This window comes from Mobula hypostoma, chromosome 1 (genome assembly GCF_963921235.1).
Source record: "Mobula hypostoma chromosome 1, sMobHyp1.1, whole genome shotgun sequence".
Lineage (NCBI taxonomy): Eukaryota > Metazoa > Chordata > Chondrichthyes > Myliobatiformes > Myliobatidae > Mobula > Mobula hypostoma.
In genome coordinates, this window is record NC_086097.1 from 142518428 (window position 1) to 142542232 (window position 23805).

The 23805-nt window shown below is 42.2% G+C and overlaps 1 protein-coding gene across 3 annotated transcripts in view; it reads left to right on the top strand.

Moving 5' to 3' along the window:
* Nucleotides 1-23805, top strand: part of zgc:162816 (uncharacterized protein LOC571260 homolog) — a 70949-nt gene that overhangs the window by 13291 nt on the left and 33853 nt on the right. For all 3 annotated transcript variants that reach the window (XM_063040214.1, XM_063040266.1, XM_063040271.1), the window contains exon 4: nucleotides 16396-16576. In XM_063040214.1, coding sequence (XP_062896284.1) covers nucleotides 16396-16576 — 181 coding nt within the window. The remainder of the gene's footprint in view (nucleotides 1-16395; nucleotides 16577-23805) is intronic.

A 23805-nucleotide genomic window follows, 5' to 3' on the forward strand; every position in this document is an offset into this window, starting at 1 on the left:
GTAAAATCTGATGATGGGTGAAGGATTAAATGTTGGCCGGGGTATAGTGGAGAATACTCGGGAGGGTCCATGGTACAAAGGGTAATGGGAAAGTTAGAGTATTGTGATACTCTGTCTTAGATCACTGGTGTTATCTTAATCTTGATGTCAGAAGAAATGTGTTGAAACCCTGTATTTGAGGTTCACTACAATGACCTGTTTTTATTCTAATTGTGTCCTTCCTTATTTACATTGTTAATTTATGTTATTTTTGTGAGTGTTGTCTATCTGTGTGCCAGTGATGCTGCTGCAGGTAAGTTTTTCATTGTAGCTGTGCATGTCGTACTTGTGCATATGACAATAAACTCGACTGACTGGTGTATTGACTTATATTTGTAATTCAGCCTTATACTTCAGTGCCACTCCAGGAAAAATTCCTTAAATCAGTAGAGGCATTAAAGTCAGATCCTGTCATTCCACTTGGATGGATGTAAAATTCTATTACCATGTAACATCTTTCGTCTTCACATGTTATCTCTTCTGTCTTCCAGCTATCTCAAACCTGAACTTTTGCTTTCTATTCACTCTTCCCATTTATTTACTCTAAAACATATTTATTTCTGTACTTCCCTAGTTCTGATGTAAGTACATCAATTTGAAATATTAACAATTCTCTCTCCATAGATGCTGAGAGTTTCCACAGTTTTCCCCTTTTGCTTTAGATTGCCAATTTCTGCCCTATTTTGAGACTGTAAGATCCTGTGGCATGACTGACAGAAGAGGAAGGAAGTTGCATTAATCAATTTTCCCTCAACCAGCATTTCTACAAGTATCCCACCGACATCATGTTATTTGTGGGACATAATACTGGCCGACATTTGCTTACATTCCCACAATGTTTATATTTCAAATGGTTATGAAAAACTGAGATTTTCTGTATGTACATGCAAGTTTTTTATTTTGTTAAAACATTGTGCTTTGATGGGACAGTTAGTTACTAGATGAATTCATTTTGATAGGAACACTATGGTGTGTATAAACCTAAGGCGGCATGGTGGTAACTCTTTACAGTGCCAGTGGTTGGGGTTCAATTCATGCCACTGTCTATAGGGAATTTATACATTCTTTCCCTGACTGTGTGAGCTTCTGCCAGATGCTTTAGTTTCCTCCCACATTTCAAAGAAATGTGGGTTAGTAAGTAGATTGTTCATTCTCCCCATGACCATGTAGGTTTCTTTCAAGTGCTCTAGTCTCCTCCCATATTTCCAACCATACATGTTAACAAGGGTCATTAAGTTGTAGGCATGCTGCATTGGCGTTAAGAGCATGGTGACAATCATGGCTGCCCCCAGCACATCCTTGGACTGTGTTGGTTGTTGATGCAAAACGATGCATTTCACTGTGTGTTTTAATGTTTCAATATACATGTGACAAATAAAGGTAATCTTTAATCTTTATGAACAATGAGCAGAAGTAGGCTAAGTTTGGTCCATCACTCAGAAATGGGAGCAGGCATAGGCCATTTGCACCTTTGAACCTGCTGCACTTTTCTGCAGGATCATTGCAGATGGACATCGTTTTCCCTGCGCTACCCTTTGAAGTTGTGGCCCCTGTCTTTGATTCCTTATTCAGGGAAGCACCTTCCCTGCATCCACTTAATGAATCGTGGAAGCATTTTGAAAGTTTCTATGAGATTCCTCATTCTTCAAGACAGGAGAATACTGTTTCAGTCTGCTCAATCATTCCTCATATGGCAAAACTTTATTGCATTTCACTATGCCCAATACATCCTTTTTAAACCAAAGACAATACCCATAGTGGGGTCTCACTGGAGCCCTATATAATTGCATATAGACACCTTCATCCCTGCACTCAAATCCTCCCGTTATTAAGACCAACTTGTGACTTATCTTCCTGACTGTTTGGTGCACCTGCATGTTACCTTTCAGTGAATTACACACACCAAAGTCCTTTAGGACAGAATTTACCAACTGGACAAAGTTTACTCAGTTTTTTTTTCACCCTCTCCCTTAATTTGTCTGTATTCCCTTGAAGATTTCCCTTTTCATCATCCCACTTACTTTTGGTAAAATGACATTCGGTCCCCTTAGCCAAATTTTGACAAAGAAAGTGAACAGCTGATCGTTTTGGTATCCCACTAGTCATAATCTGCAACCTGGAAAAAGATCTGTTTATTCCCAATCTTTGCTTTCTATCCATCAACAAATTCTGAATCCAGGCTAGTGTATGCCATATGATCAAATCTTGTCCAACCACCTGTGTGAAGCCTTACTGAAACCCAAATGTAAAAACAAATACTCCATATCAACTGGATATAGAGTATTTCCTGTTCCCCTTTCTCTATTTCACTGCTCTCAAAGAACTCCAAATCGATCTGGCAAACTTAATTTTCCTTTTATAGTTCCATGCCGGCTGTGTTCAGTCCTTTTGCAGGTATTCTGTTACAATATTCTTTATAGATTTCCTTACTCTGATGTTAGGCTAACAGGTCTCTTTTCTCATTTTCTGCCTTTTTAAATAGTGGAGTCACATTTTGCTCTCTTCAAATCCGGAATCTATGGAATTTCAAGTGACCAGAGTATTCACTATTCAATAGCCACTTTTTCCAGAAGTGGGTGTCAAGGTAGTGGAGTGTTTATTGCAACACTATTGCAGCTCAGGGCATTGTAGTTTGGAGTTCAGTCCCCCCCCCCCATCTGTCAGGAGTCTCCGTACATTCCCCCGCTGGAATACGTGGGTTTTCTCCAGGCCCCCTGGTTTCCTCCCACAGTCTAAAGATGAAGTGGGTGGGTTAATTGGTCATTGTAAATCGACCCGTGATTAGGTTAAGGTTAAATCGATGTCAATAGACAATAGGTGCAGGAGTAGGCCATTTGGCCCTTCGAGCCAGCACCACCATTCACTGTGATCATGGCTGATCATCCACAATCAGTCCCCTGTTTCTGCCTTCTCCCCATATCCCTTGACTCCGCTATCTTTAAGAGCTCTATTTAACTCTTTCTTGAAAGAATCCAGAGAATTAGCCTCCACTGCCTTCTGAGGCAGAGTATTCCACAGATCCACAACCCTCTGTGTGAAAAAGTTTTTCCTCAACTCCGTTCTAAATGGTCTACCCCTTATTCTTAAACTGCGGCCTCTGGTTCTGGACTCCTCCAACATCAGGAACATGTTTCCTGCCTCCAGCATGTCCAATCCCTTAATAATCTTATATGTTTCAATCAGATCCCCTCTCATCCTTCTAAATTCCAGTGTATACAAGCCCAGTCACTCCAATCTTTCAACATATGACAGTCCTGCCATCCCTGGAATTAACCCAGTGAGCCTTCCCTGCAGTCCCTCAATAGCTAGAATGTCCTTCCTCAAATTTGGAGACCAAGACTGCACACAATATTCCAGGGGGGTCTCACCAGGGCCTTGTACAACTGCAGAAGGACCTCTTTGCTCCTATACTCAACTCCCCTTGTTATGAAGGCCAACTTTCTTCACTGCCTGCTGTACCTGTATGCTTACTTTCAGTGACTGATGAACAAGGACACCCAGATCTCGTTGTACTTCCCCTTTTTCTAACCTGACACCATTCAGATAGTAATCTGCCTTCTGGTTCTTGCCACCAAAGTGGATAACCTCACATTTATCCACATTAAACTGCATCTGCCCACTCACCTAACCTGTCCAAGTCACTCTGCATTCTCATAACATCCTCCTCACATTTCACCCTGTCACCCAGCTTTGTGTCATCTGCAAACTTGCTAATGTTACTTTTAATCCCTTCATCCAAATCATTAATGTATATTGTGAATAGCTGCGGTCCCAGAACCGAGCCTTGCGGTATCCCACTAGTTACTGCCTGCCATTCTGAAAAGGACCCATTAATCCCTACTCTTTGTTTCCTGTCTGCCAGCCAATTTTCAATCCATGTCAGTACCCTACCCCCAATACCATGTGCTCTAATTTTGCCCACTAACCTCCTATGTGGGACCTTATCAAAGGCTTTCTGAAAGTCCAGGTACACTACATCCACTGGCTTTCCCATGTCCATTTTCATAGTTACATCCTCAATAAATTCCAGAAGATTAGTCAAGCATAATTTCCCTTTCGTAAATCTATGCTGACTCAGACCTATCCTGCTACTGCTATCCAAATATGTGGCTAATTTATCTTTTATAATTGATTCCAGCATCTTCCCCACCACTGATATCAGACTAACTGGTCTACAATTGCCTGTTTTCTCTCTCCCTCCTTTCTTAAAAAGTGGGATAACATTAGCTACCCTCCAATCAGCAGGAACTGATCCTGAATCTATAGAACATTGGAAAATAGTTACCAATGCGTCCACGATTTCTAGAGCCACCGCCTTAAGTACCCTGGGATGCAGACCATCAGGCCCTGGGGATTTATCAGCCTTCAGTCCCATCAGTTTACCCAACACCATTTTCTGCCTACTGCGAATTTCCTTCAGTTCTTCCGTTACCCTAGGTCCTCTGGCCACTATTACATCTGGGAGATTGTTTGTGTCTTCCCTAGTGAAGACAGATCCAAAGTATCTGTTCAGCTTGTCTGCCATTTCCTTGTTCCCCATAATAATTTCACCCGTTTCTGTCTTCAAGGGCCCAACTTTGGTCTTAACTAATTTTTTCCTCTTCACATACCTAAAGAAGCTTTTACTATCCTCCTTTATATTCTTGGCTAGCTTACCTTTGTACCTCATCTTTTCCCCCCATATTGCCTTTTTAGTTATCTTCTGTTGCTCCTTAAAAGTCTCCCAATCCTCTGGCTTCCCGCTCATCCTTGCTATGTTATACTTCCTCTCTTTTATTTTTATACTGTCCTTGACTTCACTTATCATTCACGGTCACCCCTTACTCCCCTTAGAATCTTTCTTCCTCTTTGGAATGAACTGATCCTGCACCTTCTGTATTATTCCCAGAAATACCTGCCATTGTTGTTCCACTGTCATCCCTGCTAGTGTATCTTTCCAGTCAACTTTGGCCAGCTCCTCCTTCATGGGTTTATAGTCCCCTTTGTTCAACTGTAATACTGACACTTCTGATTTTCCCTTCTCCCCCTCAAATTGTAGATTAAAACTTACCATATTATGGTCACTACCTCCTAATGGCTCCTTTACTTCGAGTTCCATTATCAAATCTGGCTCATTACACAACACTAAATCCAGAATTGCCTTCTCCCTGGTAGGCTCTAATACAAGTTGCTCTAAGAATCCATCTCTGAGGCATTCCACAAACTCCCTTTCTTGGGGTCTTGTACCAACCTGATTTTCCCAGTCTACCTGCATGTTGAAATCCCCCATAACAACCGTAGCGTTACCTTTGCGACATGCCAATTTTAACTCTTGATTTAACTTGCACCCTATATCCAGGCTACTGTTTGGGGGCCTGTAGATAATTCCCATTAGTGTCTTTTTGCCCTTACAGTTTCTCAGTTCTATCCATAATGACGCTACATCTCCTGATTCTATGTCCCCCCTCGCAAGTGACTGAATTTCATTCCTCACCATCAGAGCCACCCCACCCCCTCTGCCAACCTGTTTGTCTTTTCGATGGGATGTATAACCCTGAATATTCATTTCCCAGCCCTGGTCCTCTTGCAGCCATGTCTCTGTTATTCCCACAACATCATACTTGCCAATTTCCAACTGAGCCTCAAGCTCATCCACTTTATTTCTTTACTTATTCCACTTCATGTCGTTGTGGGTTGCTGGGCTGGAAGGGTCTATTATGCCTCTAAGTAAATAAACACAAAATCTGGATTGTATAACATCAAGCCTTTGGAATTTGTCACCTTTCAGTCTCATCAGTCCCTTGTATGTTTCTTTAATCAGTATTAAGTCCCTCCTGCTTGTTGGATCCCTGGTTCTCTGGCAGGTTTTGTTTTGTGAAGGCAGCCACTAAAGTACGGGTTTAATTTCTCTGCCACTTGCTTCTTCCTCGTTACAAATTCTTCTGCCACTGTCTGGCAGGGACTGACATTTGTCTGAAATCCTGTAGAAGCTTTCCTGCCAGCTTGCTGTCACTGTATCTTTCCATTTGTTGCCAATTCTGTGGTCGTTGTAAAACCCTAGTCTCTGCAGTCTATCAAGTGAATCTCCTTGGCTAAAGAGTTCCACGATTATGATCCAGTGCTGATGACAGAATGGCTAATACATTTCTGAGACAGGATGTTTTTCCTGTCCTGCGATCAATGGCATTCCATTGCATCTGCTTTCCTTATCCCTTTGCAGGTAGAAGCTGCGGATTTGGGAGACTCTGGCAAGGAAATCTTAAGAATTTGCTACAATATATCATGCACATGAACGCACTGCAGCCAGACTGAGCTGGTGCTGAGGGGAATGAGTTTTTGGTGCTGGATAGGGTGGCATTCGGGTGTGTTGCTTTATCTTAAACAATGTCGAGGTCCTCGAAGGCATTGGAGCAGCACTTTTTCAACCAGTTTGCAAGTATTCCGTCACTTTTGTGACTTGTGCTTTGTAGATGGTACAAAGCCTTTGGGGAGCTGGGAGGATAATCATTCACTCGAAAATACTCTAGCTCCTGGCCTGCTACAAGTTTTTCTGGGGTGGTCCAGTTACTTTTCTGATTGCAGTGATCTAGGATGCTGATGCCATTAGTTATCAGCTGGAGCTGAATAACAATTTCCAGCTGGAACTTTTCGTTGTTGTACACTTGTAGCATTTCTTGCCATTTCTTAGCCAAGTCTGTATGATGCTTCGGCTTTCTGTCAGGCAGAAATTAATTATGAGTTCGTATTCAGATTCAGCACATTACTTTTTATTAGGGTAAGCACAGCAGTCAATTTGTCTGTAGCAAAATTCCTACAGACCACAGTAAGAAAGGTGATGAAGTTTGTTTGTTTCTGGTAATGTAGGTCAAAGGAGAAATATTAGTTAGAGAACATTTTTTTTTCAATTATTCTATTAAACTCACTTTCTTAGTCTGAGAGCATGATACTCACTTAGTGGTGACTTTATTAGGTACACATGTAAACCTGCTCGTTAATGCAAATATCTAATCAGCTAATCATGTGGCAGCAACTCACCACGTAAAAGCATGCAGATATGGTCAAGAGGTTCTGTTGTTGTTCAGACCAAACATCAGAACAGGGAAGAAATGTGATCTAAGTGACTTTGACCATGGAATAATTGTCAGATGTGGTGGTTTGAGTATTTCAGAATCTGCTGATCTCCTGGGATTTTCATGCACAACAGTCTCTTGAGTTCACAGAGAATGGTGTGAAAAACAAAAAAAAATCCAGTGAGCGGCAGTTCTGTAGGTGAAAATGCCTTGTTAATGAGAGAGGCCAGACTGACTCAAGCTGAAAAAGTAACTCAAATAACCACAACAGTGGTGTGTGCAGAGAACATCTCTGAAAGCACAACACACCGAACTTTGAAGTGGATGGGCTACAGCAGCAGAAGACCACAAACGTAGACTCAATGGTCACTTTATTAGGTATAGGAGGTACCTAACAAAGCAGCCATGAAAAATTGCTACCATGAAATTTTACTTCAGATTTGCAGCGGCTGCATTTTTAAAAAATGTAATTGTCTTTTTATTGAATTTTGTTTGTAACTTGCAAATTTTTCAATGGAAAAGGGAGATTGAGAGCTGCTTTAGCTGCACTTTTCATTGGAGTGAAGAAGATGAGGAAGGTCAAAAGGTGGCGAGTCTTTGGTATGACTCATCCCCTGGCACCCAGGGTTCAAGGCAGGAACTTGATGGGATATGGTAATAAGGTTGCCTATAGCTTCAGCAACAGTTAAAAAATCCCCGAACCATCTGGGGCGAGCGAGGTAGAATATTTCAACGACCTTTACCTTTCACTGTATTATTCATTCACTTCAGCATTGATACATTGTGCCGATGGTGCATGTGTGCTTGGCTGAGCTCCCTGCTTCTGTCTGGATCGTTACTAGGTCTGCGAGGGAGTGAAAGAGGGGAAGAGATCCTCTGCAGTGAATATAGCAAGTTAGGAGAGAACCTATGCAGTAGGACTTCCAGAGCAGCAATTTCTGGATTATTCCTTGTGCCACGTCCTGGTGAGTGAGTAGGGGGCCGGCGTCAGGCATGATGACGGACTCTCCACTTCTCCCTCTCCCTCATCAGTGTGTTCAGTTCATCTACATTAGCCGTGCCACTGCCTTCTAGGAACGTGTTGGCCATAGTCTTGGGAGGGCGCCCAGGGTTCATCCTCCGTGCTTGGGCTCCCATATGATGACTAGGCTGGCAGGTAGCTCGGGGTGGCGTAGACAGTGCCCCACTAGATGCAGTCTTCTCGCCTCGATTTTAGTGGTGAGCATCGGTAGGTCTGGAAATGAAGTGACCTATTTATATTTTATTTATTTAGCGATACACCGCGGAGTTGGCCCATGACGTCCCAGCAACCCTGATTAAACCTAACCTAATCTCAGGATAATTTACAATGACCTATTAGTCTACCTGCTATGTCTTTGGACTGTGGGAGGAAATCGAAGCTGCCTCGAGCTGTAATGGCGTCATGCTAGCCGCTACGCTACTGTGGCAACGTGTACGAAAGGGATGGGCTGCACCCAGTGGAGGTGGACAAATATCCTGTTTGGGAAATTTGCCAGTGCTAGTCAGGAGCTTTTAAATCAGAGTTGTGGGGGGTGGGGGGGGCCTGTCCAATAGAGTGGCTGATGAGGGCCGAATTTAGCCATCAGCACAAACAGGATCACAATAAAGAAAGAGTAAAGACCCTTTGTTTGAACTGCATTTAGTACAATGCAGGAGGCTTGACAGTCAAGGATTTTGAGTTCTGCATGGACAGCTCCGAGGACAGAAATATTAGAGCTGTAACAGAAACATGGCTGAGGAAGGGCGAGGCAGCCAGCTCAGTGTTCCAGTGTACAGATGTGACAGCCATGATAAAGGTGTAGGTAGGAAAAGGAGAATGAAAGAAGGCATAGCAGCCCTTAGGAAAGATATTCATGGGGGATCATATGTGTAGAAGTTAGAAACAAGAAGGGGATGGTCACTCTGATATAATTGTATTATAGCCCTCCCACCCCAGTATTCAGTGGGAGTCGGAGGAGCAGATATGAAGAGAGTGCTGCTAGTTAGGAAGTTATATTACAACAGGTGTTCACAACCGTGGACCCCTACCATTAACCAAGGGGTCCACGGACCCCAGATTTGGAACCCATGCATTACAGTTATATAAGATATTGGCGAGGCTGCACATGGACTTTAGTGTGCAGTTTAGGTTGTCTTGTTATAGGAAAGACATTATCACAGTAGAAAGAGTGCAGAAAAGATTAACCAGGATGTTGCCTGGACTAGGGGGCCTGGGTTACAAGGAGGGGTTGTGTAGAGCAGGAGTGTATTCCCTGGAAAGCAGAGGAAGGGGAAAAGGGGGTGACGTGATATATGAAATCACAAGGGGCAAGGGTGAACGTATTTAACCTTTTTGTGGAAAATAGGTGCTAAAAGCAAGAGGACATAGCTTTAAATTCAGAAGCGAGAGATTCAAAGGGACATTAGGACAGTTTCCTCATGTTAAAGGGTGATGGTTATTTGAGCCGCCCGAAATAGCAATATTTAAAAGCCATTTAGATAAGTACATGGATAGGAGATGTTTAGAGGTCTATGGGCCAAACGCAGACAGATGGGACCAGCTTGTAGGGCAATACAGTCAGCTTGGATGAGTTGAGCAGAAAGGCACGTTTACATGCTGTAAAACTCGGTGACTCTATGTCTCTTTAGCAAGATTGAAAATGGCCATCTATGGCAGGTGCTGTATTTCTCTTGCTGCCATGTTGGGGAACATCAGCCAGAAATCCATGACTTTATTACTCATAGCTGGAAAGTGGGGGATACATCAGGAGACCATAATGATGCTGCAATTGTGATGATCTTCAAGAGATGGACAAATCTAAAATGGGGCTTCCTTGCTGCCTGCTGTGGGCAGGGCTGGATTAACCTAGTTTCAAAAGTAGGATATGCTACAGGCCCTGCATTTTCGAGGGCCTCGCCCGCACTAAATGCTTGTAAACTGCAGTCTGATGAAATCAGCATCTCACCGTATTCTCACGACTGTTAGAGTGAGTTTTGGGTAGATGATTCATTTACACTTAAATAAATGACTTCAGCCATCAGTCTTCTGTTCTTTGACAAAGTACTGTGGATTGAGTGCATAACAATGCATTTCCTAAAAGCTGTGAACCCAGTTTCATTTGTAACAATGCATCTCTGGCGCCTCTGAGACAAGAATGCTAAATTTACAGGTAGTTGCAAAGACACCATATCTATGCTTTTTTGAATATGTATTGTCCTCTATGTTAGCATGTAACATAACAAATAATGCATTATGGACTTTAACTTGCATCCCTAAAGGCCACGAATGCCAGTTTAGGCATACTGGCGCGAGTAGAATGAATTTAATCAAAAGATATGAAAACTTCAAAGAATTGTCTACACTTGTAACTATGAACTGTCCTTTGTGTTTAGCAAATAAATATCGAGGCTCAAGCACAAGGTGGTTAGACCTGTTCTGCCAGGGGTCTCTGCCTGCTGTAACCTTGTTTTGTCGAATAAAGAAACTACCTTTTACCTACCGGTAACGCAACACTCTGTGATTTCATCCACGCCACAACAACAACGATCTGGCAACGCTGTTGTTTTCATGTTGGGGGAGCTGCATGCTGCATGGTGCAGTATGTGTGGGCAGGCGTGTGTTGGCTTCTTGCTGAGTCGTGGTATAAATGCTCATGCAAACCAAGGAAGGGGACATAAATCATACCTATCTAAAACAACATGTGAGGAATTCATCAATCTGATTGGATCCAGCATACTGGATCACATTATCATATCAATGAAGTGAAGAAATACAAGTATTATTCTGTTTCATTGGATTCTACTCCAGATATATCTAATGTGGACCAGCTGACTTTGACTGTGTGCTATATTTTGCCGTCTGGACTAGTTGAAAGATTTGTGATGTTTTAGGATATGGAAGGTCATAGTGCTGAACAGCTCGCTCAAAGTTTACTTGACTTTTTAAAAGAAAATGACATTGATATAAAAGACTGCCATGGTCAAAGTTATGACAATGCCAGCAACATGAGTGGCAAGTATAGTGGCTTATAAACACGAATTAAAGAGCTGAATGAGTTTGCAGATTACATTCCATTACACTAAATTTGGTTGGAGAATGTGCTGCTTAATGTTGTCAAGAAGCATTAATTTTCTTTCAATTTGTAGAAAGCCTGTACACGTTTTTTTCTGCTTCTACTTATCGGTGGGATCTCCTTTCTGCTGCATTATCTGATGGTGGTGCTCATTTGCCTATTGTGAAAAGAACACCAGTTACCAGGTGGTCAGCTCGTGCAGATGCAACTAAAGCACTTTTACACAGGTTTTCTGCAATAAAACAAGTCTTGGATGACATTTCAAATAACAATGATCAGAAGGCAGAGTGTTGACAACAGGCTCGTGGACTACTTCCAACCATGATGAAGTTAGAAACAGGAATAATGGTCATATTGTGGGATCAAGCATTACAGTCTTTTCAAATGACCAGTGCTTCTTTGCAACCTTCTGGCCAAGACTCGGACACAGCTTGTGCACTCTATGAACCCTTGCATGGATATATTCAAGCTATGTTTTCAGACATTGAGCAAAAAGCCAAGGATCTGACTAAGTGTGAAGATTATCAACAGCAAACTCGAAGAAAACACAAGCAAAATTGCACGTATGATGATTTCAGTGGTTCCAGCACTCTTGATCCATTTGTTGAATCTCAGACACCTTCTCAGAAGTTTGAAAGCCGAACACTTCTTGCCATTATTGACAGCTTGCTTTCTGCCCTGTAAAAAGGCAGAAAGCTTACCTAAAGGTGAATGGTGTTTTTGGATTCCTTCATCCGTTACAGTCATTTACACCTGAAGAGATCGTAAAGAGGTCATCAAATCTTAGTAAATCATATCCGGAAGATCTGGAAGAAAGTCTTAACGAAGAATTTGTGCAGTTTACTGAACTGTTGAAAACTGATCTTGCTTCTCATATTGGCGCCAAACAAGACCTTGTAGAGTTACAGTTGTACTGTTTGATAACTGTAAATTCTTTGCAGTTATGTTTTCCAAATGTAGAAAATGCCTTGCGCATCTATTTGTCACTCATGGTTACCAACTGCAGTGGAGAACACTCATTTTCAAAACTGAAAAGGATTAAAAATGAACCAAGGAGCACCATGGGTCAAAACAGATTGAACAATCTCACTCTAATGAGCATTGAACATGAACTTCTGCATGTAATAGACATTTCCAGTATCAACAACAAATTTGCTCATGCTAAATCTAGAAAATCTAACTTTTAAATTATAGTTTTGTTACATTTGAAATTGATACCTACATGTAAGTAATACTATTACTGAAATGTCAGACATCTGTCGTATTATCTGGCTGTATAGCAAATGAAAAAATTGAATTACTTTACTATGCAAGTAAAAAATTTATGTTTTAATACTTATGTGCATTTTAAAAATTTAGGGCCCCTTTATAACATATGCTACAGGCCCCTCACTAGCTTAATCCGGCCCTGGCTGTGGGGGAGCCCTCCTTGTCCACCTCTGTCCTGTGGCTCAAGGAACAGGCAGCCATGATCTTCACTGTGAAATAATGTCACCAGATCATTACCACCATACGGCCACCAGGTGGCACTACAGTCTGTGGTTTGAATATCATTCGGCATTAAATAAGACTTCCACACCACTGAATACATATTCAGATTTCCACCTCACGGGTTCACAGAAAGTTTGCAATTCAGGAGGCCATTTCTCCCATTGTGTTTTTCCTATCACATGAGGAGCTACCTAGCCTAATCCCATTTTCCAGCTTTTGACCTATAATTCTGCAACTTTTCATGTATGCATTATGCTTACTATTGTTTACACTTTTCCATAGGTGCTGCCTGGCCTACTGAGTTTTCCAGCATTTTGAGTGTATTATTTTGATTTCCAGCATCTGCAGATTTTCTTTTGTTTGTGATGTATACATCCTGACATGTTTCAAATTTGGTGAGGGTTTCTGTATTTCCTGCCTTTCACGCAAGGAGTTCCAGACCTCCACCACCTTCCAGGTAAAATAATTTTACTACTTCTTCCCTCCAATCTTTTTACTAATTAGTTTAAATTTATTCCTCCTAGTTTCTCAATCCTCTGCCAAGGGAAACAAGAGTCCTTCTTATTTAATCTATCTTTACCTTTTAAGGCATCACAATTTAGTCTCGCCATAGCCTCATCTGTTTCAAAAAAAAATTGCCATTCTATCCATAAGACCATAAAAGACAGGAGCAGAACCAAGCCATTTGGCCCATTGAGTTTGCTCTGCCATTCCATCATGGCTGATGTATTTTTCCCTCAACGTCATTTTCCTGCCTTTGACACGCTTAGTAATCAAGACCCTCTTTAAATATACCCAATGACTTGGCCTCCACAGCTATCTGATAATTAATTCCACCCACAGATTCACAGAAATTCCTACTCATCTCCTACCCAGTGAGATTCCTCTTCATCCTCTGAACTCCATTGAGTATCGGCCCTCAAATGCTCCTCGTACGTTAACCCTTTCATCCTTGGAATCTTCCTCGGAAATCTCCAACGAAGCACGTCTTTCCTTAGATATGGGGCCCAAAACTGCTCACAACATAGAATCTCAGCACCATATCCTTGTTTTTATATTTGAGCCTTCTTGAAATGTATGATCACATTGCATTTGCCTGTCTTATTACTAACTCAGCTTGCAAGTTAACCTTCAGGGAATCCTGCACCAGGACTCCAAAAACCTTTTCTCCTCCAAATTCTGAATTCTCTCCCCATTTGGAAAACAAGTCTGCACCTTTATTCCTTCTACCAGAGTGCATGGCCATACACTTCCCTACGCTGTATTCCGTCTGCCACTTTGCCAATTTTTCTAACCAGTCCAAGTCGTTCTGCCGACTCCCTGCTTCTTCAGCCCTATTTGCCCCTCCACCTACTTTGATCGTCTGCAAACTTGGCCACAAAGCTGTCAATCCATCATCCAGATCACTAATACACGATGAGAAAACTTGATCCAGCACTGAGGTTCGTCTCCTTACAGGCCAACACTGACCCATGGGAACACCACTGGTTACCGGCAACCATCTAGAAAAGACCCTTTTGTTCTCACTCTTCGCTTTCTGCCAGTCAGCCAACCTTTCTATCCATGTTAGTACCTTTCTTTCAATACCATGAACTCCTATCTTATTTGTCTCATGTGTGGCAACTTGTCAAAGGCCTTCTGAAAATCCAATTAAGCAACATCCACTGATACTCCTTTGTCTATCCTGCCTGTTAAGAAAACACCCCTGACTTCTGCCTATTTCATCATATGCTTCCAAGTACCCCGAAACATCCTTAACAAAAATTGTTGCTGAAATCTTAATAAACAAGCACTAAAGTCCAGCTAGCTAGTTTATAATTTCCTGTCTCTTGCCTCCTTTCCTTCTTAAAAAGTAGAGTCACTTTTGTGATATTCAACACCACTGGAACCATAGCAACACACACAAAATGTTGGAGGAACTCGGCAGGTCAGGCAACATCGATGGAAGTGAACAAGCAGTTGATGTTTTGGGTTGAGACACTTCCTTAGGATGGGAAAGGAAGGGCGAAAACACCAGAATAAAAGGGTGGGGGGAGGGGAAGAAACCAGGTGGGTGGGAAAGGTTAGAGATTAGAACGGTTAAAGATTAGAAAGGCTGGAGATGAAGGAATCTGATAGAAGAGGAAAGTGGAGAAAGGGATGGAGGAGGGGCACCAGGGAAATGTGATAGGCAGGTGGAAGAGTTAAGGGGCCAGAGTCGGGAATAGAAGAAGAGGGGAGGGCAAGGGAAAAATTATTTTACCAGAAGGGGAAATCGATATTCATGCCATCCGGTCAGAGGCTGCTCAGACGGAATATGAGGTGTTGAACCTCTGGAACCGTTCCTGACTCTAGTGATTCATGAAAGAGCATTACTCATGCTTTACAATGGATTTAGTGATGTTCTCTCTAAGTTCTTTACAGCTACGCAGACCAACCATTGCCCTGAGCAGCTTGAAAGCCATGTGGCACTGTAATAAAACATTATAGAAAAGAAAGTTCCAGCTGCACAGCAACAAAGGCAATGTGTGTAGGAACATTTCTGTTACTGTACTGTGTGGCTGCGCACCCATGCAGCTTATATCGAACAGTGCACTTCAGCTATCTTTTTCAGCATCCTAGCCTGTCGTCCATTTTACTTCATAACTAAATCGGTTTAAGGTGGCACTACTGAAGAACAGTGACAACTCATGGGCAGTTCCCTAAGCAGGAAATACAACTAAATACTTTATTAATAACACTTTTTCTGTATGAAATTATAGTAGATGATCACTGCAAACAATGAAGAGGAGAGCAAAGGTGAGGCTGACTCGAGGGTCAAGGCATGTGGTTTGGAGGAGAAGTGGTTGGAGTGAAGTTGAGACATGGTCGAGGTGAAAAAGCAGAGAAGAGTTGGAGTGGAGGAGTTTCGGATCTTGTCCACCTTAACTGAGAGTGAGGTTTGATTGATCTAGCGCCAGACTGATCTGGAAAGGTCGGGTGCGGGCTGCAACATGGTGGCAGGGTCCAGGCCCAGAGCATATCGATGCAACAGGGCCTGGGTCTTAGATCGAGGAAGGATCCAATGTATGTGCGATTTAAACGCTGGGCCAGATGGATTGGATTGAAAAGGCAGGGTGCTGGGCCTGGAGGCGAGGCTCAGGTTGGTTCCGCTTGCTGCTCTGCAATATTTGCTCGGCTCTTTGTGACACCGAGACTGAGGCGGTGGCTTCTGGGCCTCGTGTCTGCAAGCTCCAGGATGTTTGGCTCCACTGTGTGATGAACTAAGGCTGAGGCTGCTCCGGGCCTCATGTCTACCGACTCACCTTCATCCTTAATGCTGTAGCTCGCTCTTATTGCTTGCATGATTTGTATTTTTGTTTCTTTTTGGTTGTTTGATGGTCTATTTTTAAATGGGTTATTTTGGGTGTCTTGTTTTGTTGCTGTCTGGAAGGAGACGAATCTCAAGGTTGTATGATGTACACGTACTTTGATAATAAATATACCTTGAACTTTGAAGTCCTCCTGTACTGCTCATTATCTCATAAATCTCTCCTGCACCCTCTCCGGTGTAGAAAACAGCCACAGGAGAGGTAAAACAATATGCCTTCTAAAATGGCTCAGGCCTTTACAGTGCCCAGCTGTTAAGTAATTTTAATCCTGTTATTTTATTGATATCTGCACTTATGTTAACATCAGTAATACTGTATATTTACAAAGTCACATGACAATAGCCTACTCCACATTCTATTCCTTATGTTCTTAATGTTTTTCTTCCTGCCCAGCCGGAGTGCACCCTGAGGACTCAAAGGCATTGTTACTGGCGAAGTCTATAGCAGACAGCGAGGGGATGGAGCTGGCTGGTGTGTACGCACACTGTGGGAATTCTTATGAAGCCACTGGAGTTGAAGAGATCCAGGCTGTGGCACAGGAAACCACAAGCGCCACTCTGAAGTTTGTGGAAAAGTATGAGTATTTGCTTTATATAATAATTTGCCTTGCATTCTGGCGATTTTGGAGGAAGAAAAGCAAAAGAGAATGCATCCATTTATCCAAGAGGTTATCAGTAGCTAATTGGCTGCATTCTCTCCTCCTATTCAAACGATTGTGGGTTTAATATTACTGCAGAGACAAGCATGATATTTAGGCTGATAGACTCATGATATAATGAGGGAATGCTGAATTGTTGTATGAAATGGTAGGCTCCTCCCTGAACTAACATGATCCTTTGACACCATTTTGAAGAAGATAGGGAGTATTAACCTGGGGTGCTGGTGAATATTGATCTATCAATAAACCACAACAATAATAAATTAATTTCCCCATCATCACATTGCGCAAAAGAAATACTATATTTGCTACTTTCTAACAGTAACTGCATTTCAGAAGTACATCATTGGACGAAAAGTGTGTTGGGGCATTGTGGAGTTTGAAAGAATCTTTATCAATGTCTCACACAAAGGATCAGGTTCAGAGCCAGTTAAAGGCCTTGTGCCATGATCTTCGTCTTGATGTGCTGATAAAAGACTCTATCTACCATTGTGACAAAAGTCGTTTCCAAATCTCCAAGGAAGGATATTAAGTTTGAGTAGGACAAACTATAAAATCAGAAATATGCAAAATTAGGACATATTTTCAAGGATCTTGGTCATAGATCTCCTCTTGGTTCTTCAGATGGTCTTGCATTGACAGCTTTTTCTACAGTACTCCTTTTAGAACTGTGTGAATTAATCACGTGGCACTGGCAGATTTTTAACTCCTCATTTAAGTGGTCATTCTTTAGTGTGGAAATCTAGACAGGGGATGCCTGGAGGGCTATTTGACACCATAAATAATAACAACTTGAATTCTTGTTTTGTTCTTGTTCAATGTCCACAAACACAAATTTTTGAACTTTGCTATTAGGATAAGAGTTGAAATTGAAGGTAAGAGGATATAAAGAGCTAGAGGCTTTTCTTCTGTGGGAACTCTTTAGATGCAATTTAGTTAACGTCTCCCTTCACTGACCCAGCCTGAAGGTTAGAGCTCCAGCTTTGTGCCATGGAGACATTTGAGACATTTTAAGAAAAGCTTCTGGTAATAACACATCCTTTGAACTCAACCCTATCAAACAGTGGGGAAGTGGGGGAGTGGAAAGGTTATTAAGGGATGATGAAGACTAGTAAAAAAGGCTTGTAGCAACCCTGGTAGATAATGGCTGCTTCCATAACATGAATTGTCAAGTGTTTAACAGCTTTTTGTGACACTTTCCTTTTGCCCCTTCTCCCACCCCTGCCTTCAGGGCTCTGACATGTAATCTTTTTTATAATTGCTTGCAGATACTAGAACCTTTAATTATTCTGCTTTTGATGTTGAAAATTCAGTTACTACAGGCTTCAAGCAGGAGGCACAGTCATGACTCAACACTGCTATGAGCTGTCATTGTTTGAAATTTTATTAATTCTGTATTGGCAGCAGAAGATTCGGGGAAATCAGAAAATATGCCTTTGTAAAGAACACCTTAACAAAGAGCACAGGCCAGCAAGACTATTTTAGATAATTTTAAATCACAAAATCATGAAATAATTTTGCTTGTGAGGGGACATAATTCAGTTTCACAGAGAAATTCTTCTCGTTCCCATTCCCATTGGATTATGTCCCTTAGATGGATTCTTGCCTCCAGTACGTTTGGACAACCCAATCTTATCTCTGTTATTCTACATAAAGAAGAATTTCTTACTGCTTATCCTAAAAATGCATTTAATGAATATGCAGTTGTTTCCAGCATTGATATACATTCACCGTTTTCTACATACACGTTTTCCATTCACTTAATTTTCTGTATTTCTCATTTTAAAATGAGCTCCCTGACATTTTGTTTCCAGAACATTAATTATAAATTTTTTCCAGGGCCACGGATAAAACATACATGATTCCAAATATTGCCTCAAAACCTTCTAAAACTTGCTAACATGTGAAATAAACAACATTTAGCCTACTTCATTACTTCAATCATACAAAAGCCTGAACAAGACATTGTTGACTCATTCATCAAAGCACGCAAGAGGATAAGCCTTATGCTCAATACCTGCGCGATCAAGGTGACAAACCAACCTTCCTCTGTTGTACCATGCTGTCCTCCGTCAAGAAAGATTCATGAGGGAAAGCACGAACCACTCCCCAAAGTTTGGGAGCCACCACAATGGTTATTTGTCTGCCTTTGTCTGTGTATTCTATTGTATCTCTTTGTTTTACTCTGAATTCCAGCAAGAAAATCAACCTCAAGGTAACATATGGTGATATATATGCACTTTGCTAATAAAATTAGTTTGAATTTTGAACCCTTTGGGTAGAGTTGATGATGAAATTCACTGCCTTCAAAGAACCAGCAAGGACATTAGTTGATGGAAGCAAAATATACAGAATATATCTGATGATTAATACCCTGATGTGCTCCAAAACCTGTGGTCTACCAGGCAGCAGTGATCCTGTTCTCCCGTATACTGGGTTATCAAAAGCGGACTGTTCCAATGCTGCCTCTGTAAAATCCATCAAATTCTCTCGACGGATAAGAGAGTCAGTATAATCTCACAGAATAACACTGCCAATGCTGAGGCCCTCAATACATTCTGCTGGCATGCCCAACAAGAGACTCCTGAAATAGACACTCCATTCCAAGCCCTGAATTGGAGGAGATAATCAGGTGGTCAGAGAAAAAAATTCAAGAATGTGCTCAAAGCTTCCTGAAAGAAATGCAACATACCTATAGTTGTTCCAGGGATTGTATCTCATCCCATTTTGTAATGCCTTCTTGGGAATTTTCTGTGGATTTACTTTTAGCTTTTATTCTTAATCCTTCTTGACCACACCAGCATAGCAGTCAGTGTTGCTACTTTACAGCACTAGGAATTGATCCTGACCTTGTGGACTGTCTGTGTCCCACCCATGATTTTGTGACCTTGTGAACTGCCTCTGTCATTTTCCACCTCCGATGTTTGCGCCACCCTGAGCAGGGTGAATATACGGAAGGCAGCTGGTCCGGCTGGAATACCTGGCCGTGTGCTCAGAGTCTGTGCAGAGCAGTTGGCCGGGGTCTTCACGGACATTTTCAATCTGTCCCTGGCCCAGGCAGTTGTCCCCACAAGCTTCAAGATTGTCACCAACGTGCCAGTGCCGAAGCATTCCACTGCCACGGGCCTGAATAACTTCTCGGTGAACGCAGCAGGCCAGGCAACATCTCTAGGAAGAGGTACTGAAGAGGTCTCGGCCTGAAACATCGACTGTACCTCTTCCTAGAGATGCTGCCTGGCCTGCTGCGTTCATCAGCAACTTTGATGTGTGTTGCTTGAATTTCCAGCATCTGCAGAATTCCTGTTGTTCCTGAATAACTTCTGTCTAGTTGCACTCACCCCCATCATTGCAAAGCGCTTTGAGAGACTGGTTCTATCTCATCTGAAATCCTGTCTGCCCACTACCCTGGACCCCCATCAATTTGTCTATTGCACCAACAAGTCAACAGAGGACACCATCTCCACGGCACTTCACTCTGCCCTGACCCACCTGGACAGCCCCAACTCTTACATCAGAATGCTGTTCATTGACTTTAGTTCGGCATTCAATACTGTGATCCCCTCCAAGCTGATCGCCAAACTTCGCCAGCTTGGTATCAGCTCATCCCTCTGCAATTGGACCTTGGACTTTCTGACTAAGAGACCCCAATTTGTTAAGTTAGACAACCTCTCCTCCTCCACTCTCAACCTGAACACCGGCGTGTCCCAAGGCTGTGTGCTGAGCCCTCTTCTGTACTCCCTTTTTCACCTATGTCTGCGTTCCTGTACATGGTTCTAACTCCATAATCAAGTTCACAGACGACACCACGGTGGTTGGCCTGATCGGAGGGGATGACGAGATGGCCTGCAGGCCGAGGTCCAGCACCTGGCCGCGTGGTGTGCCAATAACAACCTGGCCCTTAACACCCAGAAGACCGAGGAGATTATTGTGGACTTCAGGCATGCTAGGAGCCACACTCTTGTCCCCATCTACATCAACGGAGCTGTAGTGGAGCGTGTATCAAGCTTCAAATTCCTTGGTGTTCACATTTCCGATGATCTCACCTGGTCCCTGAACTACTCCATCCTGATCAAAAAGGCGCAACAGCACCTTTATTTCCTGCAGAGCATCAAGAAAGCTCACCTCTGTCCCAGGATACTGACGGACTTTTACTGCTGTACCATGGAGAGCACACTCACCAACTGCATCTCAGTGTGGTATGGCAATTGTCCCGTATCGGACTGCAAAGCACTCCAGCGGGTGTTGAAAACTGCCCAGAGGATTATCGGCACTCAATTGCCCACAATTGAGAACATCTACCATAAACACTGCCTGGGCAGGGCGAAAAGCATTATCAAGGATGCATCTCACCCTAACCATGGACTTTTTACTCTCCTCCCATCCGGTAGGCGCTACAGAAGCCTCCGCTCCCGCACCAGCAGGCTCAGGAAGAGCTTCTTCCCTGAGGCTGTGACCCTGCTGAACCTCACATCACAGCGCTAAGCAGTATTGCATCCATATTGTACTGTCTCAGTACTTTTATATTTGTGTGCTGTAGCACTTACTTTTTATTCACAGTTATTTTGTAAATAATACTATTTTTTTGCACTTCTGGTCAGATGCTAATTGCATTTCATTGGCTTTGTATCTGTACTCAGCACAACGACAATAAAGTTGAATCTAATCTTATCTAATCTAATTTTGTGTTTCCAATGAGTGCTCTTGTTTCCTATCGCATATCAAAGATAGATTAATTGGCTGCTGTATATTACCCCTTGGTGTAGGTAGTTGCGAGAAAGGATGACAGAGAAATAAGAAGAGAGTATTGGGACTGATGGGATTTCTCTGCTGGATGCAGCATGAGCCTGAGTGGCCAAGTGGTTTCCTTGTGTCAAGTAAGAACTCATTGACAGATGTGTGTCACGTATGTTATCAACATCTTCTCTAACATCTGGCTGAATTTCATTATTACCTTTATGCTTTTAGACTGATTATTCAACACCCATTTCAAATGGTTAAGAATGGAAATGACCAAAGTTCTCGTCAAAAACTCTGTAACCTCAGCAATTCACTGCCATTCCTGTCCCTTTTATTATCAGGTTGAATTGGGCAGCATGAGCTTAAATTTCTCTTTGACTGCAAAGTAAGCTTCATTATAAAGAAATATAATGGCCCTATTCTTCATTATTTAGGCTTCTTGCTTCCATCTGTGCTCTTGACACCAGAATATTGCCCTCCTCCTTTCTCAATCCCATAATTTCTCCCCCTTCTTTTCCAGCCCTGATGAAGGGGCTCGGCCTGAAACGTTGAGTGTTTCTTCCTCTCTGTTAATGCTGCCTGACCGGCTGAGTTCCATCAGCATTTTGTGTGTATTACTGTGGATCTTCTCAAGCTAAAATGAAAAGAAAATATATTTATATTTAATATAATCACTAACCATCCTTTTAGTAATATTTTCCAGCACCCCATGCATCCTTCTGGGCCAGAGTTTAGCTTAAAAGATTTAGGTAATCTTTGCATTCTGCTTCAGTACAATTCGTTGCTCTACTTTTGCAATGAACCCTGCTTCATTTAGGACAGCAGAAGCCAATACAGATGTATCTGAAACTGTCAGCATGATGAAGCTGCAACACAGCACCACATGGATATTAAGCAGTAAAAACAAAATGCAGTAGACAGGGGTAAGAGACTAATGGATAAGATCAAAGCTCTGATGCCCTACCATATCTATTCCTGAATGTTGTGGAGAATTGTACAGCTGATGAGAGGAGGAGACTCCAAGAATATCCCACCTTCTCACACCTTAAGGCTTTGCTGCCATCCATAAAATGCAAGTCAGAAGAATGATGGAGTGTCTCTGAACTGCCTGATAGAGTAAAGCTTGAAAAGCATCAAGAAACCCGACACTGTTGAGAACAAATTAGTCTACTTGATTGACACCCCATTCATTCATTCCCTCCCCCACTGGTGCACAGTGGCCTACCCAATGCTTCACAGGTCTTCACAACAGCTCTTACATAAATTCTATCTCCAAGAAAGTACAAAGGGTGCATCACAGGGGAACACTACCATAGAGTCATTGAAAAGTACAGCACAGAAACAGGCCCTTTGGCCCATCTTTGTGCCAAACCATTTAAACTGCTTATTCCCACTGACCTGCACCAGGACCGTAGCTCTCCATACCCCTATCATCCATGTACCTATCCAAACTTCTCTTACGTGTTGAAATCAAGCTCACATGCACCCCTTGTGTTGGCAGCTCTTTCCACACTCTCACGACCCTCTGAATGAAGACATTTCCCCTCATGTTCACCTTAAACTTTTCACCTATCACCACTCACAGGCCTCCCTCCAAGTTGTACACTACACTGACTTGGAAATCTATCACTCTTCCTCCTTTGTTGCTGAATTGAAACTATCCCATTAATGACACTGGACTACAGCAGTTCAAGAAAGTGACTCATCACCAGCTTCTCAAGGATAACTAGTGATGAGCAATAACCACAATGATCCCAAAATTGGAATTTAAAAAAGCATACGTTTCCTTCCTTAAAAAGATTCCATAAACCTTCGTCTTTGTTCTGAAGCATCCTGGGTTCTACTCAAAGGATTTGTAAAGATGCATAGGGTTGCATTGTCACTAAATTTAAAGAAACACAATTGATAGGTAAATTTATCTTGTGCAGCAGTGAAATAGGAGACTTTTACACTGTCTATTTTTGTACTTTAGTTCTTTTGAAAGGGAAATCAGGTGGATGTAAACTGAGCTACCAAATAGCTATTTCTCATATTATGCTGCAACCAACGTGTTACCCAGGTTCAATTTAATTGCAGTTTGGCACTGAGGCCTGTAAGTGTTCACTAGGAAATGCGGGGAAAGACAAAAGTCCTTCAAGCATCCGTCATTTCACCAATGAGAATGTGGGTGACTATGTCGCAATCCTGTGTGAGAAACTAAAAGTACATTTAAGGTCAAGAACTTTTCTCCCACCCTGGTGTCATCATTAGTTTACTCATTAAAAGAGTCACTGTACAAATACTTCCAACGAAATTTCCCCTGTCCACAATATGTTGGCCATCAGATCCAGGTCTATCACTTATTTTAGGAATCATATAGCACAGTTCCATTTTGTTAGTTCCAGGAATGAGACATGCTTTTTTTCTCA